This window comes from Vanellus vanellus, assembly GCF_965231255.1.
Source record: "Vanellus vanellus genome assembly, chromosome: 23".
In the NCBI taxonomy this organism is placed as follows: domain Eukaryota; kingdom Metazoa; phylum Chordata; class Aves; order Charadriiformes; family Charadriidae; genus Vanellus; species Vanellus vanellus.
In genome coordinates this window covers 506,770-531,906 of record NC_138928.1, presented here as the reverse complement: position 1 = coordinate 531,906, position 25,137 = coordinate 506,770, and the positions used below count along the sequence as shown (strand labels likewise).

Genomic DNA, 25,137 nt, shown 5'->3' with positions numbered 1-25,137 from the left:
CTGCCAAGGACCCTCCCTACTGCAGGATCAGGCTGCTCCTGTTGTTCGCTCTCTCTTCCCCACAGCTCCAGGTAGGGAACTGACATAGATGTTGCTCCACATGAAGGAGAGAGAACCTCCCACCAGTGACTTTTGCTCCCAGCTCCCTGGCAGCTGCAGGATGTGGGAACCTTTGCCTGCTGGCAGCAGATGCTGCTCCAGTGGAAAGCTCTGAGTGCCAGCCCTGCTCCCTCCCTTTTTGGATATGGGTTGACGAAGGGATGACCCCAGCACCTGTGGCCCAGTCTCCTGGGAGAAAGGCAGTGGAGTGCGTGGGCCACGTCTGGAAATCAGACACCCCGCGGGTGACTCAATGACACTCCCTCTGCTCATGCACCAAAGTATCATCTGTCCTGTCCAGACAAGTTGCACCAGCATGAGCAACAACTAAAAGCCGGCAATATCCCAAGATTACAATATCTGAGAGCCCAGTGCTGCCAGGATCCATCTGTGGGAAACGGCCCTTTCTCAGGGAGCGTGTGGTGGGCACCATTTAATTATAGAATCCTAGAACGGTTAGAGTTGGAAGGGACCTTAAATTGAATTAAGAAATTCAACTTGCACAGTGAAACACCTTCCCTGGCATGGAGGAGACCAGGGAGGTGGAGGTGCAGGGACGATGGCAGGATCTAGGTTGATGAGGGCTACACCTTCTCCAGCCACACCACTCCAAAGTCCACAGGGCAAGCAGGGATCTGTTCACACCTGCTGTATGAAAAGTGGGGAAGTCCCAGGTAGCACCAGGCCAAGGGAAGTTTAAATGCCAGGCATACAGCACCTCCATCACTGCCGGTACCAGGCTGAGACAAGGAGGGAGGGCACTCTGATGTTCTGTACCTTCTCTTTCCATGAGCTCCAGCTACATTGACCACAGTTGCCTCACTGGGTAAAGACTCCTGTGGCCATCACTCAACCCTGACCTCCATGGAGGCTCCTTTTTCAGCAGCTGGGCATCTGCATTTGAGGAGAATGCTGAGCCGTTGTCTTTCCTGGTCTCCATTCCCTGAGCAGGCAGTGAATGTGCCTGGCATCTCTAACAGCTCTGATTGTCCTCTGGGAAAGGGCTTCTGATAGACAGGTTCTGGCTCACAAGGTGACCTGCCAAGTATGGCTGTTGTAGCCTGATCCTCTGTTGGGCCCAGCTATGACAAGACTGACCTCAGCTGCTGTGAAATGTGCATTCTGTATCTGCTTGAGCTTTGGGGCACCTCCAGTGCCTAGCATAGGAATGTCAGTGCTAGTCCAAGGCAAAGACAGGTGTCCTCTCAGGTCAGCTTGATGATGCATGGCTCATACCATCAAGCTGGTCAGCTTGATATCTGCCAGTGTTCTTTCTCCTGAAGGTCTTAATCTCACAACAAAGCAACCTGGAGCTCTGCCTTAGGCTATGGAGACCAGAGGTCCCAGCCCTGGAGGTCTGTGGCTTATTCAAGTCCTGGGCTAGCCAAGAAGGAACGGTCAACTTTGAAACAAGCAGGATTGTGAGAGAAATAATGGGTAACAAGTACAACCGTAGGACTCCCCTGTGTGCTGAGGTGGTAGGACTCCAGCATGTGCTGATCTGTCCTGCATCTGGGACAGACCACTCCCCTGCCAAGATAACTCAAAGTCATAGGATAACCAAAAGCCCTTCTAGGTCTAATCATGAACCTGTTGGGTCTGGTGAAAGTTCAAACTGCAGCAGAGAACAGGAGCAGCTAGGACAGCCCAAGGCACCTTTGAAACCTTCTGATCTCACCAAGTTTGACCTCAGACACAAAACCTCTCACATCTGCCAGGCAGAAGAATGTGATAACTAGCCAGTAGTTGTTATCTGGACCTTTAGAAAAATCATGGTACGGATGGGCCCTTTCCAAGAAGGCTGGTGCTGTAACCAGTTTTGTGGGACTGTGGGAAAGACTGTGGGACTGGAGCTACAGGATATAACTATTGCCTTCCTGCCTCCAAAGAGTTGTGAGTAACACGGTCAGGGAGGAGGTCACGTAACTGATGAATAACATTACAGAAAAAAAAATGGATATAAAGTGAATAAATTGGATTCATTTATCAGGATTGGATTGATTTATCAAGATTTAGCAGAATCCTGCCCACAACAGCAACAATGATCTAGAAGATCAAGACAAACAATGGGATTAAATAAAGGATGATTTTAATCTGGCTGTGGCCATGAATTCATGCAGTCATAACAGGATCTGGGAACAGAGCCTTGACCTCCACACCAGCCTGCAAAAACCTGCCAGAGAGAAGTACAAGTGGGTGGATGCTGGAGTCTGGCAAATAGATGGAGGTGTGAACTGGTTCTGGCTGGGCTGGAGTCAATTTTTTTCACAGTAGCCCACAGGGTGCTGTGTTTTGGATATGTGACTGTGTTGATAACACACCAATGCTCTGGCTATTGCTGAAGAGTGCTTGCACGGCATCTTTTTCCCACTCTGCCCCCTCCTAGGAGTAGGCTGGGGGAATGGAATGCAAGAACTTGGGAGGGCACACAGCTGGGAGAGCTGGTCTGAACTGATCAAAAGGATCCATATGACATCACGCTCAGCAATAAAAGTTACGGAGGAAGCCGAAGGAAGGGATGGAAATTCGTGGTTATGACATTTGTCTTCCCAAGCAACCGTGACGCTTGATGAAGCCCTGCTTTCCTGGAAGTGGCTCAGCACCTGCCTGCCGATGGGAAGTGGTGAGTGATTTCCTTGTTTTGCTTCACTTACATGCCCAGCTTTGCTTTACCGATTAAACTGTCTTTATCTTGACCAGTGAGGTTTTTCACTTTAGCCCTTCTGATCCCCCCCTCTCCCTCCCCGGGCAATGAGCAAGCAGCTGGGTGGGTACTGAGCTGCTGGTCGGGATCAACCCCCATAAGTTGTCACACAGGGAAGCTCTCTAGGGCAATGCACAGCCAGTCCTTACATTTACTGCAACTCATCCAGTCTCTCGCACTTTTCTGCAGATGGCAGCACTGCAGCCAGAGTGACAACCACGTTTTACTGTTTTCTGATGAAGCCCCAGACCATACCATCTCTTCTTTTTCTTGGACTGTAGCACAATGACCCTGGAGGAGCCACTCAGCCAATCTGGTCTGCCTTCCTTCGGGGACAACCTTATCAGCCTGCTGTTAAGTCCCTAAACCAGGGCTGCTTGCAAAGAAAGAGCCCAGGACATAGTCAGAGGGAGAGACTCTGCTCCCCATCTGCTTCATCAGGCAATATTTCCTGTTCCTACAGTCTCACAGGTAGATGTGGGCTCTACTACTGCCCCGAAACACTTGAGTTTCCCACCTAATTTGTTACTGTCTCCCAGCCAGGGCTTTATTAGCCAGCACCGTTCTGAGTTGTGGTTTAAGCTGAATCTTACTGTGGAGCAAGCCACCAGCCAGCAAGCTCAATAAATAATGTTCCTGTCCACACACAACCCAGACCCCTGGGCCAGAGGCAGCATTCTGCATCTCTTTGGAGATAACAGAAACGGCCCCTGGAGAAGGCACTGTGTTGGGGAGAGAGATGGATAAACTGCTGGGAGCCCAGGGAAGATGTGCCTGGAGACATTTGTTTCCTCTTGCAGGAAACTGTAATGAGCAAGGAGCAAAAAACAACAGTTGTTGACACTGTCAAATGGAGAATAACATTTTTATCGGAACTGAAAATTGCTGGTGGTTTTCAGCCATTTTTGGCTGAAAATTATCTGTGTTCATAGCTAAGATTTCCCAAAATGAAACATTATGGCTGAAAGCTTTTGAAAAATGTCTTTTGGACTTCTGGCCTTTTCATGAGGAAATTTCAAAGACAGCAGCCATGAAATCTCAGCCAGAAGAAACTGAGGATCCAACCCAAGGGATCCATCTTGGTTGTGGGGACACACGGCAGATGAGATCCCGTCGGTCTTTCCTTCTACTGAGGCAGCCCATGCGGGCAGACTTCCCTTGAGGCACCAGTGCTGGAGTGGATGATACAACCCATTCATTTCTGAACCCTTTCCCAGGGAACTACTGATCTTGTCAGCATCTTCCCTACCATAAACCAGAAAAGCCTGGGTCTCTGTGGCCAGTAAGCACCCAAGCCCTGCCTCCAAAGACAGTGCATAGACAAAGAGTCTCCGAGCATATATGACAGCAAAGGAGGAGAGCTTCTGAGTGCTGTTTGTAGCATCTTGGCTTCTTGGCCGAAACTCACAGCCCAAGGAAAGAGATGAACACCAGCTGTACCCCTCACCATGCTCACTACCGGCTAAGGGCAAGTAGATGCCTGCAGGTATTTGGGATGAGGTGGTCTCCACTCCAGCCAAGCCCAGCAATGGCCTGGCAGGGGGTTGGGAGCTCCTCTGGTGGGACAGGCTGTGTTTCAGAGATGTCAAGAGTTGGCTCGTCTCAGAGTGGTCTCTGCTACCCCGAGTAACTAGCGGGTTTCCATTAACTGCAGCAGACTCTATGGTGTCACCAGGAAGCCACAAGACATTAGAGCGTGACGGATCTTGCCTTGTCTCATTCTCGGGTGGGTGGTCCCTGTGCACCAAGAAAAGCCTTTCTTCTGCTGTCAAGTCAGTAACAAGAGTCTTCCTGTCTCCAGCACACATTGCTGCTGGAGCGCCTGGCTGCATGGTTCACAGTGAAGCGGTGGTGAGTCACCGTCGCTCCCAATTCTGCTGGGGGAAAAGCTCCACTTATCAGTGCAATTGGGAAAGAGTGGGGCAGGGCTGGGGAGCTGAACACTCCTGCCAAGGAGCCAGACCTCACTTGTGGGAGTTTAGCAACGGACAAACTGGACAAACTGCTGTGGATGGACATGACTCATCACCCCTGATGTGATCCAGCCTTTGCTCCGCGGCCCGTGCGGTTCAGGTAGATGCCCCACTCCTGCTTCTGCACACCTGATTTCACAAGGCACGAGGAGTAACAAGGCAGGGGCAATATTTGACCAGAAAAATACAATTCCCAGGAAGCCAGCATGTGTGGGATGTCTTGGTCAGAAAGCTTTGGCCATGGGGCAAACTGACAGGAAGAGGAGTGGATGAAGAAGGAGCACAACAGCCAACAACATGGGGAAACCTGAGTCCCAGAGCCCGACATTCACAGAGCCGAGCAGAGACCTGCCCAGGGGTGCACACAGCAGTCCCCAGGGCTTCTGTTTGCCAGACTGGGGCACAGCAACTGGCTCAGGCCACTCAGTAGACACACGTCTGTGATTTACAGCCCTTTCAAAGATTTTTGGCACACGTCTTATCAGAGGAAATGTTTTTATATCTGGATATTCGGATGCCTGGGATGATCCCTTGCTCCAGGGGCACCTCTGGTAGTTCAGGGATGTTGAAAATCTGCCTGTCTTTACTTAATGGAGAGTTTTGCTTGACAATGCTCAGCTGCATGACTGCACCAAAGTCCCAGTGTCAATGATCTGCTCTGCAGGTGAGGTATGGTTTGATATGAATGTAGCATCTAGCATAAGGTTCTGGACATCTCTTGAGAAAGGTGTTTTTTCTAAGGCTTGGAAACTGATTCTGGAGTCATATTGGCTCTGGTTGGTACTCCAGATGCTCCTTTGCTCCCTCCAAGACCACCAGGCCTAGCTAAAACACTAACACTTTATGAACCCTTCCTTGCAGTGGTTTTGGATTCCCCCTTATTGTACCTGCCAGAAACCACATCAGGTGAGGAGGAAGCTCCTTTGCAAAAGTGCTGTAGCCAATGGCACCCCAGAGGGCTACCAGCATGCAGCTATTTCCTACACATTCACCTCTGGCAGTTGTTCCACACCCTTATGGGAAGAATCTGTCTGGGAGAAGCTGCCCCGCTGCACACCATGCTGGGCACTAAAGTGCTGCCACAGAAACAGCAAGAGAGAGGCTTGAAGAGAGCCTGCGTGTACACCAGCCTTGCAGACAGAATTGTTCACCACCCCATCTCATAGCCACAGCTGAACGCTCTTTTCAGGCTGAAGCACAAAGCTGCCTGCTGATTCACACAGCGCTGCAGGAGAAGGGAGGTCTGCATGCCTGAAAGGAGTCTCCGGGTGCATTGGTGCAGTCAGTTCAATCTGCACCCGGGCTTGCCCCAGGGACCAGGTCCAACAGGGTATGTTTGGTGCCTGTTGGAGCTCATCAGCTAGCTCCCAGTGCCACATCAGACCTAGCCTGTGCCAGCCAGAGCCAGCGTTGCTACCCAGGAAAGGAGAAAGTCTCCTTCAAGGCGGGTTCTAGTTCTTTCAAAACACTTCCACCTGCCTCCTGTGCCCCTGGTTCAGCTCTTCAGTGAGACCAGCTGAGTGCAGACCTGCCTCTGCTCTGACATAGGTGAGAACCACTGAAGCAGAAGAGCCAAGGCCTTTTCCCAAAATCTTTGAAGTCAGTGGAAAAATTCGAGCTGATTTTGCTCAGGCTTTCAAAGCTGATGGAAATCAGAGCAGATTAAATCCTTCCCCCACCTTCCCCAGGAGAGGCAGCTGGAGCTGCACACGAGGGTGAAACCTGATGCTGTGCAGAGCCTGTGACACCAGAGAAAATCACCACGGGTGCTGTCATGGGGAGTCCTGCTTCAGCGCCTGGCTTCGCTTAAGTCCCCCCTTGTTAATAAGATGTGAGTGCAGAACACGGCAAGAGAAACAACTTGAGGCTGATGGCAAAGACTGTGCAGAGCCACAGACCCAGGAAGGATCAAAGCTGATCCCTGTCTTCCTTCGTGCTCTGCTCCCAGGCTGCTCAGGGAGAGATGCGATTGATGGCTGGAAAGAGGAAGATGAGCTCAGGATGCTGGATCTGGCCCCGGCCCCGTCTCTGCGGGAGTGCAGGAGGACCAACGCGCACATGAGCTCTCTCTGCTGCTCAGCGACACTGGGAGTTTGCTCCAGTTTCACCCCTGCTAAGAGCCACTAGTTCCTGTACTTCTCATACCGCTCAAGCGACAGGGACTTGTTTTGTGATGGCTACGGTCTGCCTGGCAGCAGACAGAGTGTCTCAGAAAGAATGGTGAAAATGTCTGATGTCATTTTTTTTTTTTCTGCAAAAACTGCTCTGGAATAGCTCCACCTGAAGACATCCTTCTGAGAGTCAGAGCAACTTGAATTTGGGAATCATGCCTGCATACAGGACTTCATCCATAAAAGCCCCAGAGCTGTCAGTGCAGGGGAGCCAGCCAGTTCTGCTTCCACTAGTAGACAAAACCTAATTCCAGGCTGAAATTTCCTTAAGACACATCTCATATTTCAGGATCTTTTGGTGCTACTTTCATCTCCAATCCACATATTGCAGCCCTATAATAATAATAATAGTAATAATAATAGTAATAATAATAGCAATAATAATAATACCTTTTGTATGTACATAGCACCTTTCATCCAAGGATCTAAGTCACAATTACAGCCCCACACATTCCTGTACATTACAGCCCTATAATTCTAAGACTGCTCAGGTATCCAGACTTCAAAGGGAATGTGGATTTCCCCTCCAGCCCAGTCACGGTGCCCAACATGCTGGAGATGTTTCAAAGGTGTTTCGAAGGTGCCTTGGCAGTAGCCAGAGAGAGTCAGAAGAGCCAGAGGAGCTCTCTGAAGCCGAAAGAAGCATTCGTGGATTCTTTCCTCCCCCCTCGCGGCCACTCTCTAGTCTCCCTGGAAAGTCAGCACAGCCCTGGGATGAGGATGATGCTCCCATGAGACCCGTGTCTGTACAGTGGGAGGCGAAAAGATGGAAACAGGGTTGAAAGGCAAAACAAGTGATGGCAAAAGCTCGGGTGGGTGACTTTCCAGGTCAGGCAGAACCCACAGTGTTTTGGTCAAAAGTAAATTCACAGAAAAATTATCCTCCACTGAAAAAAGAAAGGGGGGCGGGGGGAGATGGTGAAGCATGTCAGTGTAAGCTCTTATTTTAAAAGGGCTTAAAGATTTTCAAGTAACTAAAAAATTAACCAAAGCATTCCTTTTTGGGTCAAAGCAAAATGTTTCAGGGATACCCAGGGCAAACATGTTTTGGTTTGGTTTGGTTTTAATTGCATGGCAAACCTGAAAAAAAAATCTCTTTGTTTAACCCCAGCCAATCTTTCCCCTCCTTTTTTTTTGGTTTAGCCAAAGAGCTGAAATATAGCTATAATTTACCCCTGTACGTTCAGGAAGAAGTATGTTAAAAACAAGGTAGCTTCCTATAGAAAACAGATTAGATGAAAGAATTGGGGTTTACAGAAGCTCTGGCCAAGCTGCAGTTTACCAGCTGGGTTCACTTCCTCTACGGAGTTTGCCAGTGCTGCCCACGAGCTTTTAAACAGCTGCTGGATGCGGCTGCCGAGGAGTACTTCAGTAGCTGCACTGACTTGTGGCTGGATTCGTAAGCAAGGAGCGATGAGGTCAGTGGACATGAAAGGCAGGCTACAAATCTGAGAGTTTAGCATTGTTTTTCTTCATGTTGCGGCTGAACAAATGCAAAGCTCAAGAATTTTTTAATGAACTTCTAAAAGGTATTGTAGTTCGAGAGGTCCAGACATGTGGCTGAAAAGTGCTGAGAGTCTCCAACTCTTCTATAGCACTTTTTTAATCAGTCGATCTCAAAGTGCATTAGAGAAGGGTTTATTATTAGTGTTTTAAAGATAGGGAGACTGAGGCACGGGAATATGAGAAGACTTACTTGGGGTAAACCATGAGGCTGGGACAGAGACAGAAAGCAGTCCGTGTTTCTTGCGCTGCACTCCAGTCCCCTCTATCTCCCACTTCCACCACACAAGGCAGCCAAAGCTCATGGGGCACCTATCTGTTCCCAAAAGTCTGAATCTCTGTGTCCTGCCATCTAGAAGCTCTTTCTGCAAAGGATCTGCAAGATGGTTAGCAGAAAGTCATCCCCTGGAAAAGGAGAGGGTCTACCTCATGGTGTCACCGGATAGGCCAGAGCACCTCATGGAGGAGCAGGGCAGTTTTCACAGCGTGTGCTAGCTCACCTCAGACACACCACACCGACCAGCATGGGCTGCAACACGTTTCCTCTCCCTCTTCTTCAATAAATCAAGGCTCTCAGCATTCGTGCTTTTGTCACTAATAAATCTTGCGCTGTCTTACACCACATGAAAGCACAACAACACCTCAACTGACAGGCACTTCCCCGCGCAGGACTGCAGCTGCAAACACAACCTGCAGCGCAAGAACCTGCTGGTTTGGCCCCGAGCTGAGGAGAAGTTAAAGACAGGACATACAGCAGGGCTGCCCCTGCGCTCAGTAAAGCCCCGCACGCTGTTGCGCACGTAAAACCGCTCCGTGCAACGGGCGCCTCGTTGATCTGTGGAACTCATTGCCACAGGAAATGAGTGCGACACCAAAAGTCATACCCGCACTTGCAATCAAGGTCCTGTCTCGGTTGTTGTAGCATTGGTTCTGCAAATACAACGCTCCTGACCCTAAAGGTATGTCTCTGTCCTTTGGTACCTGGGGCACGGGCCGCTTGGGCAGATGACCTCCCAGTCTTGGGGCAGAGCCTTGGGACAATATCTGGGACAACGGCTTGGGACAATATCTGACAACTCGCATGCCTCTGTGTACAGGAAGAAGAAAGCCTTACAGCGCATCTACGTGACTGCACCTCGTTTTCCCTTTGGGAGACGCTGACTGAGCAGCAGCAGAAGCACTATTTTCATGTCCATAGTCAGACTGACTCAGAGTGCTGTCTGGGAAGCCAACAAAATGCTCACACAGCTATTGCCTTTCTCAGCTCCCGGGAACTGGGAAGCTGGTGGGGACACTGCCAGCCGAGCAGCGGCTGCTGCTGGGAGCAGCTGCAGAAACGGGGATAAAGCAAAACTGCAGACATTGTTCCCTACAATCAGAATTTCTTCTCGTGTTCTCTGGTAAAGAGAAGATGAATTTCTGTCTAAAAATGCAAATGCCTTTCCTGCTGGTTTTATGCATGCAAAAATGAAAACTTGCTTTACCGAGGTTAAAAGATGCCCAGAATTGGCAATTCTCTTGAACTTGCTAGATGCAATTACACACAGAATCATCTCTACACCTCCTCGGGAAGGTGAATTATGCCTTCAGATCCTGCAGGTCCCTGAGATCCCTGGTGCTTGGCCACACCGTCACAATGCCAGCAGCCGTCGTGGCCTTGGCTCAACTCGTTGCTCTGTGCACAAGGCACCGCTGGCGCTGGGAGGTGGCACCGGGCAGGGGGACTGTTCCAGGGGCTGGTGGTCTGCAGGGCTCAGGGTCACGTTACAAACCCTTTCAACATGTGTGTGGGGCATCTTCCCAACAGCCCTCCCTGCCGCCATGCATGTACCCCCTGCTCTCTCACCCCTTACTCAGCAGAGGACACCATGACCCCGCTCCCCTTGCATCCCTCCAGTTCCCCCCTTGGCATGCACAGCCCTGGTGGGATAGCGCGGTGCTTGGGCTTCCCTTCGAACAAAGGGGAATGTTACTAGTTGGTGCCCCACGGGGATGTTCAGTGCTGGAAACTATCCTGTCTCCCCGGGGTCTCTTTGTAGTGGGACCTGCGGCTGCTCACAAGAAGAGGCAGCGGGTCCCTTGAGCAGGTCCCATCCTTACAGGTGTGTCTGACTCGCCCCACTCCCATGAGGGCTGCTTTTCATTTCCAAATCCTTCAAAGAGGTTTAAACAGCTACAGGAAGGACTCCAAACAAGGCAAATGGAGGCAGAGAGCTCTGATACCTCAGGAGACTCCTCTGTCATCCCACGGAGGGGAGGAGGCTGGAGAGCTGCCCTCCATCACTATCAGCAAAGCCTGCGCTGGCGGATCTGGGAAAGGTTTTGCATTACCCCTTCCTGGATCCTTGACGCATCCCTGCAAGACTGGAGGCACCATGTGAGCTTCATTGTGTCCTCCCCTCCTGCCTCGACTTGGGCTGGAGCCTGCCTCTGTTTTGACTTGGCGGCAGCACTAGTTGCCTGTGCTTGGTTCTGCTCTTCATGAAGGCCATTTCTGATCTCTCTTCAGCTCCTGCCAAACTCAAGTCCTTCTCCAAGACCTCAGCCCTGACATTTCTTCCTTACCCCTTCCCACTGCTGTTCAGAGCACTGCTGTGGTGAGCCCTGTCCTGTCCTTGGCTCCCTGGCCCTAGCTCCTCTCTGGCTCCCCACAGCCTCTCCTGGCTCCCTGACACCAAGGCAGGACCCTGTGCTGCCTGCAGGGAGCTCATCGTCGGGCTGCCCTTGGTGTCCCTTTCCCCACTCAGAGCTATTTCCCTGTGGTGCGTGAAGGTGGCCCATGTTCCCATTTCAAGGTCCCTGAGGAGCCCGGCCCATGTCGGATGCCTTCTGGGCTGTCTCAGAGCAGCCAAGAGGAGGAGTGTCCGTCTGTCCCATGGGTGGCCGGCGCACTGAGACCCCACTCAGCTCCTCCAAAGATGGACCTGGGGGAGCAGCTTGTTCCACAGCGGTGGAGGCATTTTGGCACCCCAGTGGAAGTGTCTGGGCTCAAAGGCAGCGGCACCCCCTGCCCTGCTGTTGGCAGAGGGTGCTCCCCCTGAGACGGGGCGACGGGGGTCCCTCAGCCCCCACTGCAGCAAGCTGGGAAGTGCCGCGCTTCCCTTTCCCTCCTCCACCCTCCTGCTGCTCCCTGACCCAGGCAGGTGCAGAGGGGGAGAGGCGTTTGCAGCTCCATTGCTGCCTTTTGGCACCAGAGCCTCTGCCAGAATCAAAGAGATTTTCAAAGAAAACCCTAAACTCCTTTAATCGCCAGCGAGAGCTCCTCCCGCACAGATCTAAGGGCCATGAGCTCAGTGTTTTCGTTGCCCTAGGCAGATTTATGAGCTTATTCTTCAAGGAAGGGAGGGAGAGAGGGGAGGCTGTGGCATATTACTTAGCTTGGGGGGCGGGCAGGGAGGAGAGGGGGGAGGATGGAGGAAGGCGTCTGCAGTGGAAGTGCACGACTTGCAGAAAGCCCGGCTCTGCCGCGGCCAGTGCTCTCAGGCATGGTGGAGAGGGACGGCGAGAGCGGATGTGAGAGAGGACCAGCCTGCTGCGGATGAAGTCCAGAGCACGTGGAGGGTGAGCGGCAGCTCCCTCCCATCCGGGCTCACTGCACAGAAGGCAGCGTGTGAGCATGGCATGCCTGCTGCCGCCCAGCCTCGCTCACTCTGACAGACGAGACCAGGAGTGGGGCATCCCCCAAAGAGTGAGCGGGAGGGACCAGTCACCCCCAGTCCCAACCAAGCTGCCCTGGTTGCAGTTTGCAGAGCAAAGGAGGAGGGAGGAGGTTTGCTGGCAGTCACATATGGCTGTCCACCCCGGAGCACAGCCCCATCCCCACGCGCATTTGCTCTAACCACTGCCTTCCCCACCACGCTCCGCGTCTGCACACCTGCTCCCTTCTTGCCAGGGAACGCAGCGCTCGCTGCCAGCTCTGAAGCAAGTGCAGTAAAGGTCTGGCTGCTTCCTCTCCAGCAGAGAGACCCGGGCTTTGGGATGGGGTAGATCCTGCGTCTCACCTCCCTACACAGACAGTGCCCCACCAAGAAGTGGACATCTGCACACATCCAGTGCCCCAGACACCCTGCTGCCACTTCTGAGCAGCCCTGCAAAGGATAGAATCGCAGAATCACAGAATCGTTTTGGTTGGAAGGGACCTTTAAGATCATCAAGTCCAACCATCAACCTAACACTGCTAAAAACATCGCTAAACCATGTCCCTCAGCACCACATCTACCCATCTTTTAAATACCTCCAGGGATGGTGACTCCACCACTTCCCTGGGCAGCCTGTTCTAAAGTTTCATAACCCTTTCAGTGAATAAATTTTTCCTAATATCCAATCTCAACCTCCCCTGGCATAGCATAAGGTTGTTCCCTCTAGTCCTATTGTTTGTTACTTGGGAGAAGAGACCAACACCCCCCTCACTACAAGCGCCTTTCAGGTAGTTGTGGAGAGCGATGAGGTCTCCCCTGAGCCGCCTTTTCTCCAGGCTGAACAACTCCAGTTCCCTCAGCCGCTCCTCATAAGACACGTCCTCCAGACCCCCCAGCAGCTCTGTTGCCCTTCTCTGGACACACTCCAGCACCTCAGTGTCTTCCTTGTAGTAGAGGGGCCCAAAACTGAACACGGTATTTGAGGTGGGGCCTCACCAGTGACAAGTACAGGGGGATGATCACTGCCCTAGTTCTGTTCACCTCTTGGGAAGGTCTCAGCCATGACCTGTGGTACTAAAGCCACAGCCCTCTGCCTGGTCACCCGCAGCATCCCCTGTCATAGCTGGAAGAATTCAGGGGCTGCAACCCTTGCTCGTGGACCAGCCACTCTCTGGAGAGCACGGTATTCCATGAATCCCAACAGCAGCCACACTGGGATAACAGCAGCCAACCAAAACAAAACACTGCTGGACCCAAAGGTCACGATACCAAGAGGTAAATGGGGGCAGAGCGTATGGCAGAGAAGGGGGATGGGAGACGATGAAGCAGGAGGAGAAAGGAAGAGCTGCCGTGAACCTGAAAGTGTCGTCTCATTGGAAATTCAGAGACTTCAAAACTTCCTTTCCCTTGAACCCAGAACAAAGAGCCAACATGTCAATATTTAGTATAGAAAAAAAAAATCAATGTATTGTGTTTTAGAAACATCAAGATGCTTTGCTTTGATAGTTTTAAAGTCCTGCAATGTGAATATTAAATCACCTACAGGTAAATGTAACACCAACAGGTGAAAATATGTGAAATGGAAACTTTTTTAGAAAGCCACCATGAAGTGAAAACATTGAAATAATCTTTCTTGATTCAACTTGTTACTACGTGTCTCCCATTCACAGTCCCACGAACACTGATCCATTTTCATAAAGCTTTTCCTTTTCAATGAAACAAGGTATTGCCTGGAAAATCATCCCACCAAATGTGCTCTTCAGGCAGCTCTAGGACTGACCTCACTGTTAATGGTCCCGCAATTCTGGCTTTGCTCTGAGTGCTGCCAATCCCTGCTCCCTCACCACTACTTTGTCTGCTTGCTGAGCGGTTCAGCGTGTTCCTGCTGCTCTGCCCCGAGCCTCGAGCCCAGGCACACCACCATGCAGCATCTGATATCATCCCTGATATTTTAGGGGTAGAAGAAAAAAAAAAAAAAGGTCTCTCAAAGCTCTTACTCGTGAACCTAAACCCATGAACCCACTTCAGAGTGTGTGTCAGAACCCAGCTCTTCTAATGCCTCTCACCAGCCTTATCTCCCACATCTGGAACCCCAAGCTTACGAGTGTTTCTCCTTGCTCCCACTGTGGCTGCCATTCTCCCAGGCATGCTGGGCGTTTCCAGTGGCAAACCTGTGGACTTCTGGCTGTAAGGGCTAGGAGTGGCATTTCCCATTAGTCTTCCAGCTGGGAAGAAGATCAAGCAGAGACCCAGATCTTATTGCATCAGTCTGGCCACCATGACCTGGGGGTGGCTTTGGAAGTCCTGTGCTCTCTTATGGCCTGAGAAGTGGAGGGTCTGGGAGCTCTTTGGGGTGAGTCTGCACCTTTGTGCTGTGTTTGGATGAGTCCTGATGCAATGTTTGGTCTCCTGTGGTGACCATGGCATGAGGAAAAGGCTGTGGATGGGCCCTGACACTGTGTAAACATCAGCCACAGAATGGTGACTCGCTGCTCTTTGCAGAATTACCTGGGGCAGGAAAGCAGGATCCCCCCAGGAAGGAGCTAATTTATACCTTGCACTGGGATTTGGTGTTCTCTGCATTTTTGGCTGCTCTGTCTGTCTCCCCAGCGTGTGTGACTGACACCTAATACCCAAAGGCACACAGAGGTCCCTGTCATCCCTGCATCCCTGTCATCCCCTGCAAGCCCAGCCATCCCTTCTGCCCCAACAGCTCTCCCCACAGCTGCCATGCCTGCCAAGGCTCCTACCGGTCAGCCACCAGTCCCGTCCCTCTATTGGTGCCCCGGCTCTTCTGGCAGCTCTTGGGGTGCCTCCCGTCTTAGGGTGGCTGTGGTGGGGTCTGTCCTCCTTTTTCCCAAGGTGGGACCTGCAGGGGGACAGGGTCTGGGGTAGACAGTGAGGGAGGGTTTAGGGCTGAGGGGAGCTGCCTTCCGCATTGCGACTCGTCTTGCTCCAGGCATCAGCTGTGGCTCTGGAGTCAGCCTTCAAACCCTGCACCTCACCTACCCGGAGTTTTGTGGTTGTTTAGAAAATGCAAGTATCAAGAAAGAGACATCTCCCAATCGCTCTTTCCCTGCACTGGATGCAGCATTGTGTGACCAGGGGAGTGCCTGCCCGACTTCATGTCAGAGTGTCCCTTCCTCTTGCAGAGCCCTATCGCGTCCATGCAGCATCTGATTGCAGAGGACAGCTCGGGGGAGAGCACGGGTTATGTGGAGCCCTGGCCCCAGACTCCCAGTGGGATGCTAAATTCCAGGCAATGGCTCAAAATGTCTCTGCGAAGTGAAAACAGCCCTGAGAGCTCCTGATCCCATTCACCTCAATCGAAACAGCATGGGGAACAAGAAGCTTTCTATCTGGGCAGCCTCCTGAGATGCGTGATGATGGTTGGGAGCAGCCAGACTCTCTGCTGCTCTTTCTTCCCCCAAATCTTGCTGTGAGGGCAACAGCCCAACAACCTCATCACCTGCCTTCTGCTCCAGGTCTTTTCTGGCTTTCCAGGACAGAGCAGCAGCATCGCATGCAGTGAACTGTGCAGTAGCTGGCTGGCTTCACTGCAAGGTGTTGCACGGGGCCTGGGATAAGGACACAGCGGTCACCAATACTTCTGGGGATGGGACACAAAGCCTGGCCCCTCCGTGGTGCTGTGGGGACCTGGGACCCCGGGGAAGCAGGGGATGGCTCCTCCAGCTGAGCTTTGAGCCATGGTGCTACTGATGTCTGGTATCCTACAGGTTTGTGTCCTTCATCCTTATCACTCCCACTGCAGTACCCTGCATGCTCCCCTCTCCCACATCGCAACACTCCCTGCTCCACCCGTGTCCCATGTACTGCTCGTACAAGTAGGTTTGATCAGTCTTCACAACAGAAGGTGAAATGGAGGAAATTGCTGTCTTTAACTACTGACTGGGAGGGTGTAAAGAAAATGGAGCCAAACTCTTCTTGGAGTTGTGTAGGGGAAGGATGAGAGGTAATGGGCACAAGCTGGAACATGGGATATTGCAATTATATATTAAGAAAAACATTTCCTATGAGGATAGTCGAAAATGGGAAAAGAGCAAATCTTAGAGATACTCAAAACCCTACTGGACAAGATCCTGACCAATCTCACAAGCTGGACCTGTTTTGAGCAGGAGTGTGGATCAGAGACCTCCAGAGGTGTCTTCCTGCCTGAGATATTTCATGATTCTGGGCAATCCTTCCAGTTCATCCTCGTGTTCCCTTAGCCCAGGCTGGGGATAAGGCAAGATGTGTCATTTCCAACCTATATGTGTGCAGGTTGACCAGGGCATGTGTGTGCTGTCTGGCCAGCTGACCTGAATGCGTGACCATGACACTACTGCTGTCACCTTTCCATCTGTGGGTACTCCTGATGATGTCCTCTGCTGAGTACAGGCACTCCACTTCTTTAAGCCCCCTATTTCCTACCAGCTATGGTTGGACAGACCAGCGTGTCCCTAGGAGGGACCTGGCAGGCACCAGCAACATGGCATCTTTTTTTTTTTTTTTGTGAAACAGGACCAGCCTCAGCAAATTGAGAGTATCCCTTCACCCCCCAGCATTGCCCCCAGTATCATTGCCAGGGGCTGGTAGCCAGATGCCAGGGGGCAGAGGGGGGTCAGGATGCCATCCTGGGGGCGGAGGGCTGCGCTGAGCACCTGCACCCCACCAGAGCCCGGTTCCCAGTGCTCAGGCAGAGGGTGACGGGCATGGGAACAGTCGGGGACTGAACTCCCCCAGTCCATGCGATGTGGCACGTCCATACTCTGGGGATTCTGAGGTGGGGTTGCTCAACCAGGTCATATGCAGGGTTTGCAGCAATGCCAGGAATCAAAGTTAAGCTAATGTTCTGAGTACCAAGCAGCTCTTCCCATTTTCCCGTACTCCTCTGTGCCCCTTTGTGCAGTCTCCTCTCTGCTGAGCAGGAGCCTTCCCCTTTGCAGCTCCAGTCTCCTTCTGCGCTCTCAGCTTGCTGCTGTCCTCTCCAGAGAGCCCCCCATCAGCTCCAGCCCATCGCTGTTGCCAGACCCAAAAGCAACTCTCCTACATACAACGCTGGCCGCGGAAGAGAGAGATGTGATATTTGACACACTGCTGTCAGGACTTACTGGCACGTCAGCTGAAGGTTAAATCCACTCTCTGAATAGCTCAAGACTTTTGGGTTGATACAGGTCCTGGGGTCTCTGGATGCAGCTGAATAGGAGAGGGTGTGCTGACTTTTAGTGTTTCATGGCTGGACTCTAAGGCCAGGCTAAGACACAGTTCAAATATGTCATGCACTAAGAAGCTCTTTGCCAGCCCCTGTGTGATGAACCAGGCAGGATGGTCTGTGCTGCTCCAGAGGAATGGGCCGTTAGAGCCAGCACGAGCCCTGATCGAGTTCAGGCTGCCTGCAGGAGCAATGCAGACAGCAGGGACCTGTCACCTAACATGGACTGGCTGCCTGGGCTGCCTGGGCTCTCTCCAGGGCTGCCAAAGAGACACCAGCATGTCTAAGTGCCTACTGGGGAGGTGCCCCTGGGAAGAGGTGACTTGCTTCTCTCCCGTCTCCCTGACGGCAGCTGCAATCTTGCCAATGATGCCTCCATTGGAAAAGCTTGGTTTTAGATGGGTGGGATCAGGTTCAAGTTCAGGGAGCTGCGAGAGTGAGCAAGGACAGGGTTCTTGGAGAGAGACAGGCATGGCAGAGGCACAGCGTTGTCAGGATGGGGCATGACTGTGAGCTCATTAGTGGTGAGGCAGTGTCTAATCAGAAGTTATTACGAGGATCCTTTATTTTGCACCTGAGGGAGTCCTGGTCTTTACAGAAAGGAGTACCAGTAATTTTCTTAGAAGACAGGGCATGGAGCAAAGAAGCTGGAAAGTTTTGGGAGCAGCTGCCCTTCAGCTCCAAGCTCCGTGTTGCCATTACAGGGCTTGCTTTTCAGCACTTGCAGCTCTCCAAAAAAAAATCTAGGCATTTCTTTACATATCTGAATGTGGATTTAAAGCCTGAATTTACATGAAGAGCTTAGATCTCTCTCCAATATCCATACTTTCTACAAAATTTATGCTGATCTGCTTTGAAAAACCAGCCCTGATTGCACACCTTATAAGTGAGAAACTAACCTTACGTGACTTACTGAAGGTAGCCCGAGAAGGTAGTGACAGAAACAGGGCTCTCCGGTCCTCCTCCAATAATTGCCAGTTAATCCTGCCTTCCTACCTCTGTTACATCTTATTTGTGAATTCACAGGCAATGTTTAACGGCTAGGCAGCAAATGTGCTGTTTTTCCCCAAGTAGGTCCAGCCCTAAGGGGAGGAGGAAAACTCTGGACCCTCCGACACCTCCCTGGCTCGACCCCATGGATTTTTCACCCGGAGGGTCCCTCCAGCCCTGCATGGTGATGGGCTGGGAGGTGGCGTTGCCGGTGCCTCTCCGGCAAACGGCTGTCACGGGCGCCACCGTGTGAGTGCAGCCGGCTGGTGGAGCACCCACGGGAGAGAGTGGAGCGTGGCCGAAGCCGCTCCCAACGCGGCAGCTACTGCAGGGCTGTCCTGAAGACCGAGTCCCAGCGAAAACCAGACCTCTGCAAGAAGCAGCCGCAGTGTCACCTGCTGCACCAGGCCAAGAGCATCTTTTAGCACCCACCCGCAGAGGTCCATGCACAAGGGGTCCGTAGCCCGGGGTTCTGTGTCCCTGCTCTGACCGCTATAGTCAGGGCGGCACTGAGAACCATTTAACATCGAAACGTCCCTTGGTTCACGCAGTGGAGTTATCTGCAGCTCCCAGCCCAAGGGACAACTCTTCAGAGATGATGGGCAGCATGTTCTCTGCAGAGTGGGAGCCATGGGTGCCCCACGACCACAAAGGTGGAGGGGGTGCCCGACAGGGCTGCTGCTTGTCCTCGCAGTAGCATCAGTGCTGCAAAGCCCTGCAGTCTCCCATGCTTACAGCCCACATGTTTTTAAACACCTCCCTCAAGAGCTGTAGTAACTTTTTACTCATAGGCAGCTGGCTCCAAATGTAGCCCCAGGGTGTGTGCAGGGGGGATAGCTCTATACAGGACACAACTCATGTGACAAGTGCTCTGTGGTTCCCTCTCCCAGGGAAATACAGCTTGCATTACACATTTCCCTCATTTTTCATACTTTCCAGTAATAATCGTCCTCTCCTGTCATATTTCTTTCTCAGCTGACCCAATACAGCTCTGGCCATCCAATGGCTGGCACAAAACAAAGCGATGTGCTCCTCAGGCAAGCAGGATGAGCAGAGAAGGTCTTATCCATCTGTGGCAGCTGCAACCTGGCTTTGCAAAGCCCTTCCTGAATGGGTTAGGGTGCTTAGCTTTAACAGTTGAGTAACTGCATCTTAGGACAGCCCAGGAACTCCAGAAAAACAGCAACACAGTCTGTATGCCACCCCTGGACACAAGCCCTCTTCCAGCACGCTGAGCACAAAATGAACATCTCCAGCACTGCCTGGGGGCTACTAGCTGTCCTCAATGGCTGCGGTACACACGGCTTCCCTTGGCAGCACCATAGTTGCGTCGCTACCTGGGAAAGGCAAAGTCCTCACCAGCCTACCTGCCAGACAGCTGAGGTTGGTGGCTGCAGCACTTGCTGTGCATAAACAGACCAAGCATCTTCCCCAAGTGCATGCCAGCGCCAACCTGTCTCCCTGAGAGAGGTGTTTCCTCTCCTGGTCAAACCAAGCGATCCTTCCACAGAATCCCTTGCTCACCCTGGGGATGTCCTCAGTCATCACTACTCAGATGGCCCCACTAAGACCACCTCTGGGGCTAGGAACGAACACACCAGTCCCTGTGGTGGTTTAACCCTTTGGGGTATTAATACCAGAAAGGATGGGAAACAGTGAGATAATTAAGAATTTTTATTACAAAAAAAAACCCAAACCAACCCAAACAAAACCAAAACCTACCAAAGCCCCTACACCTCTTATAACACTTTAATACTCATTTTAAAGAGGCAACTTGGGCACTGCTGGTGGCCAGCTCAAGCCAAACCCCTGAAAGCCATGAGTTATCACAGCTATTGAAATGTTTGACAGAAGGATCCCAGAGCAGTTTGCACTAATTGCTCAGTATAAATACTCCATTATGTTCTCAGACAATCAGAATCTACCCAGCAAATCAGCTCCTCTGATCCACTGTAATCAAGAAGCAAAGCATGCATAACATCGCAATATAAACAGTGTTTGCAGAGGGGCGCGGAGAGGAGGGGGAGCTGGCTCAGCTTGGCAGGTCCTGGAGTAATAGCTGCCTTTTTTTGTTGTTGATTTGTTTTGTTTCTAATTTCCAGAGGAAATTTAATTTCAGGAAAATGTGGCACAAACTTCCAAGCTGGTGGAAAGCTGCAGCTGACGAAGGGGTCCGGAGAAAGCGTTGCAAAAGAAACAGCGAGGGCTATACTTACAGGTAAGCTGTTAGAGGGCTCAGGTTGGCAGGGACCTCCGAAAGCCCCAGCTCGGAGCAATCCACCGATAGCATGATGCCATCCTCTTCGCAGTGGCAGTGGGGTGGGCAGGAGGGCGCAGCACCTTGCTCTGCGGGCAATGCCTGGAAGCGGGCAGAGGAGGCCAGAAGAATGCCCCAGAAGAAGAGCTTGTCCATCCTCACCTTGCTTGCAGCCGCGGGGACGGTGCGAGGTGCCGCCGGCTCGCTCCGACCCCGGGGCTCAGCTGGATGGAGGGGAGTGACCCCGCTGCCCGGCATGCAGCAGGCAGGGTATCTCCTGCAGGTCGGAGAGTGGTAAGGATGCAGCCAGGGAAGGGAAGGCATTGTTGAATGATCTTGGTTATTGGGTTTCAAGGGCTGGGCAGGGGCGTGAGACGCTCCAATGGGAGGAGTTAAACTTTCTACTCTTTCCCTCTCTCTCTCTCTCTCTTAGAGCTGGCAGGAATTTCATTCAAAGGGAAGAAAGGGGAAAAAAAAAAAAAAAAAAAAGAAACCTCAACAAATAAAGACCTGTTCATAGCTCCAGGACCTGTGCTTGTTTTGTAACAAGGTTTTTGTGAGATAGCAGGGCAGGGGAAGGCAAAGCTGGCTCTGGCAGGTCAGAGGAGTATAAATAGGGAGGCAGGAGCACCCAACCAGCACTTCAAGGGCCCCAGACTTTGGGACGCTGAAATACAACCCCAGATAAAGGACTCTGTGTGTCTGTGCTGGCTGCTCAACCCAGCTGCAACTGGAAAGTCAGGGTGTAGCTGGGAAGAAGGGAGCGAGGAGCTCACAATGAGCTGTTTGCTGGGAGCAACCATGCCCAGGACTGTTGGACCATCTGTCCTGCAGTCCGACCCTCGCTCACGGGGAGCCCCGTTGCTGTCCCCATGCATGGGGCAGGGGCTGGCTGGGAGACACAGGGGGATGGAGCAGTAGCATCATGGTGCTGAGCTCAGTGGGGGACCGCTCCAGAGAGCTCTCCAGGACAGTGGGACACGGTGCTCTTGCAGCCACACTGCTTGCTATAGTTTTGTCCAGATCCACATCAGGACCATGTGGGAGCTGCGTTTGCAGGAGCTGCCCCACATTGATGCCAGGAGTGGGTGGCTGGTTTCTAACCTTGGGTGAAATGGTCAGAGGTTAAAGTAGGGGAACAGTCTATTTGAATGGAGGCTTGAAGCCATGTCATCTGGAGCTCCATCACGCAGAAGGGAACAGGTCTGGCTTACAGGGGGCTACTGCCTGTGCCACCCCAGCCCCGGGCCTCAGGTTGTCCTGAAACACGTGGGATGTGCATCAGAACAGGATTTCTGGCTGCTTGGGTGTCAAGGAACTACCGAGGTCTGGGGCAGCAGAAGCACCTGGATCTGTGATGGGAGAAGGCTGCAAAGGCCAGCATTGTGTGGCCTCTCTGCTCCTCCCTCCTGATTACAGCCACTGGCTGTTCAGGGTCAGCCTGATGCCCCTGGCTGGGGTGATTGCTGTCCGCCCATGGCAGTGGGTTTGGTGACGGGGGCTGAGTCTGGTCCCACAGCTTGCATTGTGCTGCGTCTCTCTCTACAGGGCCATGCATCTTGTCTGTAACGGGGACGGCAGCCGAACACGGGTCTCTCACACTGCAGAAAGACAGCTGACCACTGGGCTTGAGGTGCATGTGGACTCCTGTCAGGATTGGTGTGTTCCTCCCTCTGCCTCCCCTCCAGCCATGGCTGGAGGAAGGGGATGGGGCAGAGAAAGAAGAGACCAGGTTTGGGTGGCTGCAAAGTGTATCCATGAAGTCACTCCTTTGGCTGTGGCCATACCATAGTAAGATGCCGCATGGCTGACGCACAGACTGGGAGATGGTTTTCACTGCCGCTTCCTCTGAATGTGCTTTTCCTTCTGGCAAAAGATTTTCCTAATTGATACCCCATTATCTCAGGATAAAAGAGATAGGAAAGTTATCTGGAGTCAGGAAGGTGAGCCTGCAAAGTGGGAGACTTAAAAAGCTCCAGCTAGCCTGGGGCTAGGGTGCCTTGAGGCCCTCAAGTCAGAGTGAGTATCTCCTCTTGAAAAAAACTGCTCAAGACTGAGCTCAGGGTTGGGGCTGATGCACAGGCTCTGGCTGAGGGCTCCTGGCCTCGATGATGTAGGATCTGAAACTATTTCATTTCAAAGTCCATTTAGGTCCTGCAGTTTCGGGACTGAAACCCCACTGAAGTCAGTGGAAACTTTGTCACTGAGTGCAGAGGGGTGAGGATTTTTGTCTAGGAGCAGGAACTGATTTAATTGGAATTAAGCCCTTTCCATCATGAGCAATTCTGGAGATGTCATTAATTAAACGTTGGCAATGTGTTTTGACAGCTCCAAATGTAAAACACTGCTTGGTGGGGAGATGGGAAGCCCTCCTCGGAGACAGGGTTCCTCCTTGAGTTCCTTGACAATCTTCCCCTCCAGCTCTGGTGTGGGGCTTTAGCATGGCCTGAAATGGCCAGATTTGCTCCGACAGCAGCCAGGAATTTGGTGTCAGTCTGGAGAAAGTGTCAGGCCTATCGCTCTGCTCCTGGCTGCAACAGCAGCTTTTATCTACGATTTCCCCATCCCTCTCCAGCCCAAGCAGCCAGACACCAACCGCATTGCGCGCTCCTGACAATTTCTCGCTCAGTGAGTTCTCCTTGGGGATCCAGGGCTCCGGCTGAGCATACTATTAATAGAGCTCTTAAAAAAAAAAATCACACTGAAGAGATTCCTATTGAAAACTGCCATTCTGCTGAAATAGAGCCATTTCCTCAGGAAGGCATTGACTGCAATGACATTTTTCACATTGTTTTTGGAGCAACACAGCCTGAAGTTGGAGGGCTTTGCTCTGCGTGTCTCACTTTGCTTTGACTTTTCTGTTTGCTTTTCATTCTAGCTTGGCTGTAGTGTTTCATTTCCATGTCTCATTTCTTTGAGACCCGATAATAGGCATTAATATTCAAAGTGATCACTTATTCCAGTGTGTCGCACGGCTCCTGGCAAAACCAGGAGTCTGGACATCAAGTCATTTAGACCAGAGAGCTTTGATGTTTCCACGGTAAACCTGGAACTTCTGAATAAGTCCCTCTGGGGTGGAAGTGTCACTTTTCAGCCAGCTCCCACTGAAACTGCAGTTTGCTCTGAGTAGTCCGGGCTGCACCGTGTGCCAGGAGCTCCAGATCCAGCTCACTCCTGTTAACATGAGTGGATGTTTTCCTGCAAGGCTTACACGTGTTTGTGTGTTGTCCTCTAGCGGCAGGCTGCGGTTTGGGGAGATGAGAAGAGCACTGCTCCGCAGCAAGTGGAGCAGCACTGTCTGCTTACCTGAGCCGCTCACTTGCTGCGGCTGCACCAGCCAGGCTCCCCGGCACCTCTGTTCACGGAGGTGAGACACTGGAATCGGACACCGGGGCTTTGTGGCTGAATGTGACACCTTAGCGTGGGGTATCTCTGGATGGCAGGTGACATCCCAGGTGATGCTTCTCCTGCTGCCTCCATGCTGCACGGCTAACAAGTCTTCCTACAGCTTGCTTAAAAGCAATAAAAAAAAACGTGGGAAAATTTGGAGTACAGCTTCAGTGGGGAACAAGGTCCAGCTCATGTGAGATCCTGCAAGCACAGTTATTGCCTCTGCTCGTCAGGGGCACAGGAGGGGCAGGGGTGGTGGGAAAGGGCTGTGCTACTCATGCCAGCACAACATGCTCGAGATAGTCTGGCTCTGGATCTCAGCCTTGGACCTGAGGAGAGCTGGGACTCCAGTTACCAGTGCCGGCCAAATCCTCTCTGTGGACCAACAAGCCAAACAAGCTTTGGGCTGTGGACTGCTGCTGTCAAGACTTTTTAGAGCTGTTGCAGTTTAAAGGCTAACAAAGTAGTAGTGGTGATACAGGTAGGCCAGGGCTGCAGCTAAACCCTTACAGCAGGCACTGATGTCTGCTCCCACAGAGCCAAAATGACTCTTTGGGCCTGGATGGGACAACTTGTTGGACTTTGACCTGGTCACTCAGCAATGCTCTTCCTGCAGAGCAGAGGGAGGTGATGGGCAGTGCTGTGCTGTTGTTGCTCCTCCCAAGGTGCTGCCGATGCCCTGGACATCCAACTGTGGACCTTCTCAAGCTGAAAGACAGGTTGTGCTACCTGAGCCAAAGGGCTGGAGGCTGTTTATTTCTGTCCTCAGCATGTGCCAGGGTCCCCAATGTGTATCTTCTGCCCTGTTCCCATGGGACAGCTGTTTTGTGCCCTCTTTTTATTCCCTTCTGGATTTTAGAGGGTTCAGGATCACCCCAGTAGAATCCTAGTTTGGCTGTTGATGTGCAAGGACAAGCAGTCCCTACCGCAGACCAGGAGGACACTGGCTGTTTTTCACTGCCAAGGTGACTGAGACGGCAGGAACCGAGACCTCACTGTGCCACACAATGGAGAAGACAGCAGGAGGCAGTCCCTTCCAGAAGGGCTTGCAGGGGAAGGAGGAGATGCAGAGAGCCCCAGGAAGTCTCACAAAGCACAGGGACACTGGAGAAAAATAGGCATCACCAGGACTGGCCTGTGCATGCCAGGGCATGCACTCATCCACCTCATTTATGATACTTCTTTGGAGGTGTGACTCCT

General features: G+C 52.1%; 1 protein-coding gene across 1 annotated transcript in view; it reads right to left on the bottom strand.

The window, feature by feature from the left end:
* LGR6 (leucine rich repeat containing G protein-coupled receptor 6) overlaps positions 1-20,703 on the bottom strand; it is a gene marked incomplete at both ends in the record, with an annotated part of 148,130 nt that extends 127,427 nt beyond the window's left edge. The window contains one exon of the mRNA XM_082494688.1: positions 20,507-20,703. Within this exon, the coding sequence (XP_082350814.1) occupies positions 20,507-20,703 (197 nt within the window). The remainder of the gene's footprint in view (positions 1-20,506) is intronic.
* Between the last annotated feature and the right edge of the window lie 4,434 nt (positions 20,704-25,137).